Here is a 3,540-nt window from a genome sequence, read left to right on the forward strand (position 1 = left end):
ATCAAAACTGTCCTGTTTTTTTTATATCAGCATGTCTTCTATATAATTTTATATCTTTAATTTTCTTAAATCATATAAAAAATACAATTGCATTACTGCTTATGATTACATAAGGTTGTAGAAATCCGTCACTCTCTTCACAACTTTTTTTTTTTTTTTATCCTGACTTTCGGTTTCATTTGTTGTGAGTGTATAAAACTTGAAAGCTTAGCTGTCCATATTTTTTAGGGTACACTATAGACTACTAGTTTTCATAGGAATACGGAAAAAATAATATTATCAAAATAAGAAAAAATATTTCTTAAATGTATTTACACGTAAACAAAATCGTAAGGTTACATGCACACTTACAAATACACGTCTTTAATTTATCCGTGCTGCTATCATCTTCCTTATTATTTAAAAGCTTTGGATAAAACTTATACCATTTTCAGCCTCTCTTTAAATTATACAATGCAAAATTAATAAAAATTATTATACATAGATACTTGGGAAAACATACCCCATAAATTATCCAACTAGCTATGAAATCAAACCAATCAAACAGAATAATACGAACTCAATAATAATATAGCCTAATTACCCGCAGGAAATGTCGACCACCCACCAGATCAGCAACCCATAGATCAGAAAACAGTTTAATGGGCCGCCGGCATCTTAACAGGTAAGCCCTTATTCAAGCTGGATTTTTTCTTAAAAATATACAAAGAGTTCGTCCAAGATTCTTAGTTGGCTTACATTACTAAGTTAGTTATTTTGATTTTTTTTTTTTTTTTTTGGGGGGGGGGGGAATGGCAAGACCAGATTGAGATGGATAATCATAAATGGCCGAAATTGGGTTCTTACTTGAAGGTGTACAAGTGCGTACCGATCTTACTGAGTGCTCCAAAATCAGACATTGAATCTGTCTAGACGTTTTCCTGTGGAGCACTCATTGCAGAGCGAACTTTGATAAGTTCACATGACAACAGAACACAAGAGAGTAGGTTTTCATTCCTCATATTTACAAAAGTAAGGTAACAGAGATTATTTGTTAAAAAGTAAGTTATAAATCTAAATATGGATAATACTTTTCCACAACACCCATAACCTCTGTTCTTAGACTCTCTGAAACCTAACCATATGGAAAGGGAACCTAATTTTCTCTTACTGACTGTTTGAATGACTAAATTTTGACTGTAAATTTTACATAAAAAGTGTTTAACATGATTATAATAGAAGTTCAGAGGGAACCCATTGTTCATAAAGAATGACACTAGATAATTTTCTTCTTCGTGAAACCTTAGATAATTTTAACATACATGGTAACAACTATATAAATGTGCTTTTGTTGTGTTAAATTTGTAAATATTTGGTTCTGAACTTAAAAGTTATAGCTTAGTCCTATGATTTTTTTTTCTTCAGAAATACTGCCGTTTCAAAGGTGCCATGTTTCCGAGAAACCAAGATACAGAGAAAAGGAAAAGTATTATTCTGTTCTCTTTCTTTTGTAAATTTTATATTAAGTTGCTTTAAATCTAAATAATCTAAAAACTGGTTTACATGGTCTGAATTTTAGGAAAGTAAAAATGTATCACTCGCATTTGCCAAAGTTGGTTAACATGATGATCTAATTGCTCCTCCAACTACATAATCATCTGACCTCTCATTAAACAAGAATATGGATTTAGTACTATTTAGCTTTAATAGTGTTTTAGATATTTTTTTTAGAAACCTTCAAAAATATCATCAGGGTTAGGGAAAAGTGGTTTAAGAATTAGTTCTAATGTTTCTTGTAAAGGAATGTTTGTGAGGGAACTCTCTATGTCAGACCTGCACATAGCATAGTTATTTGTACCTTCGGTAGAATTAATCAGCTCTACAAATTCGTAAGCTTTCTTCAGAGTATATTCATTTACTGTGAGGGCGCGAGCTTAGGATCAAGTATTAATTGCTAAGAGAATTGGTCTGAGAGGAATGCCTCATTTGGGAATCTTTGCGGCACCATACATAATACTAGACTGTGCCCCCATTGTCATCATTGGTAAAGCTATTTCTTCTGACAAAATACCATCCTTCCATTTACCAACTCTATAGTTCATTTTATTCTCTATGTTTAGAGTGTGATATAAGTTGTCCTCCTATGTCAAATCTCTGACCTTAGTACTTTCATTCAGAATATCTTAATTTTTTCATACCTAATCAGCTTTAACCTGTGGTTTATGATAGATAGTAAGGAAAGGGCCAATGAAAAGGGGTGTCAGCGGTGGTTTGCAAGAGTCAGTGTGCATGAAGACATGTGTTGTGGTGTTTAAACCTTTTTCTATAAGTTGCTTTGCTGGAGGCATGTAAGTATTGTGGCAGGGAATAAATTTTTCATCAGTATGAGGCACTTGATGGAGATTGTAGGAGGATTTTGCAGACAGAAATAATTCAGCAGGGATGACCACCGGGTCACCATAAACCATTTCAGCTGCAGAGACATGCATGGTGTCCTTAGGAGTAGTCTTTAATCCGAGGAGGACCAAAGGAATCTGAGTAAACCAGATGGAGTCGTCAATGCTGTGGGACATCAAAGATGCTTTGAGAAAGCGATGAAAACATTCAAGAAATCCGTTGGCTTCAGGTATGTAGGCAGTGGTCTGATGTAGGGTCATGCCCAGGAGATACGCCAATGATGTCCAGAATTGATATGTGAAAATTGTACCCTTACAGAAGTAATATGCTCAATGATACTAAAATCTCGTTATGCACCCTGAGAGTAAGGTGGATGTATATGTGCCGGATGATGTAGTTTGCATGTGGATGGCTTCAGGCCAAAGTGTAAGGTGGTCAATCACAGTGAAGAGGTAATGGCGTTCTTGTTATTTGAGTAGGGGGCTTAATACAAGTTAGTCATGCTCATAGTATACACAGAAGGGAGGTCCTCTAAGATGCCATGCATGAGGCGTTCAAAAGCGCCCGCATCACTATGAATGACAAAACATAACTAAATGAATGTGAATGTGCCGAAAGGGTTGGTGATGGTGATCTAAGGGATGTCTTCTGGGTTCATGGGCACTAGATGATACCACGTCAGGAGGTTGAGGGAGAAGAACGCCTTTGCTATGTGCAAGTAGGAGGTAACGTCGGTAATATTGGGGAGAGATTAGTGATACGGTTATATGTTATTCTTCGGACATCTGTAATTACCACATGATGGCAGGGAGCTATCATTCTTCGGGACGATGTGTACCGGTGACGACTCTGGGCTTTAGGTCTTCTGGCAAAGGCCCATTTTTCCATTTCAGCAAAGGTTCCTTTAGCAGCTGCCAAATAATTTGTGGTGAGAGGCCAGAATTTGGCAAATACTGATATGGTGATAAATACAGTACTTGTCGGGGACCATGAGCATAGAGTGAACTTTTCGTCGGAAGACTTTCAGGTACGACGTGAGGAGGTGGGTGATGTCATCCGTAGGTGCACTAATGTGGAGTGTGAGGTCAGAGGGTGCAGTTTGATGAGGTGTTTACTAGTATGAGTCTCCGTTGACTAAATATCGATGTGCCACATCAACCAGGT

General features: G+C 36.7%; 1 protein-coding gene across 1 annotated transcript; it reads right to left on the minus strand.

Annotated features, from left to right (window-relative positions):
* Nucleotides 1–2,177: 2,177 nt before the first annotated feature.
* LOC137643072 (uncharacterized) lies at nt 2,178–2,636 on the minus strand. The gene has a single exon (XM_068375917.1). It carries the CDS (start codon nt 2,634–2,636, stop codon nt 2,178–2,180), a length of 459 nt encoding a protein of 152 aa, XP_068232018.1.
* Nucleotides 2,637–3,540: the final 904 nt, after the last annotated feature.

Source organism: Palaemon carinicauda, chromosome 6, assembly GCF_036898095.1.
Source record: "Palaemon carinicauda isolate YSFRI2023 chromosome 6, ASM3689809v2, whole genome shotgun sequence".
NCBI lineage: Eukaryota > Metazoa > Arthropoda > Malacostraca > Decapoda > Palaemonidae > Palaemon > Palaemon carinicauda.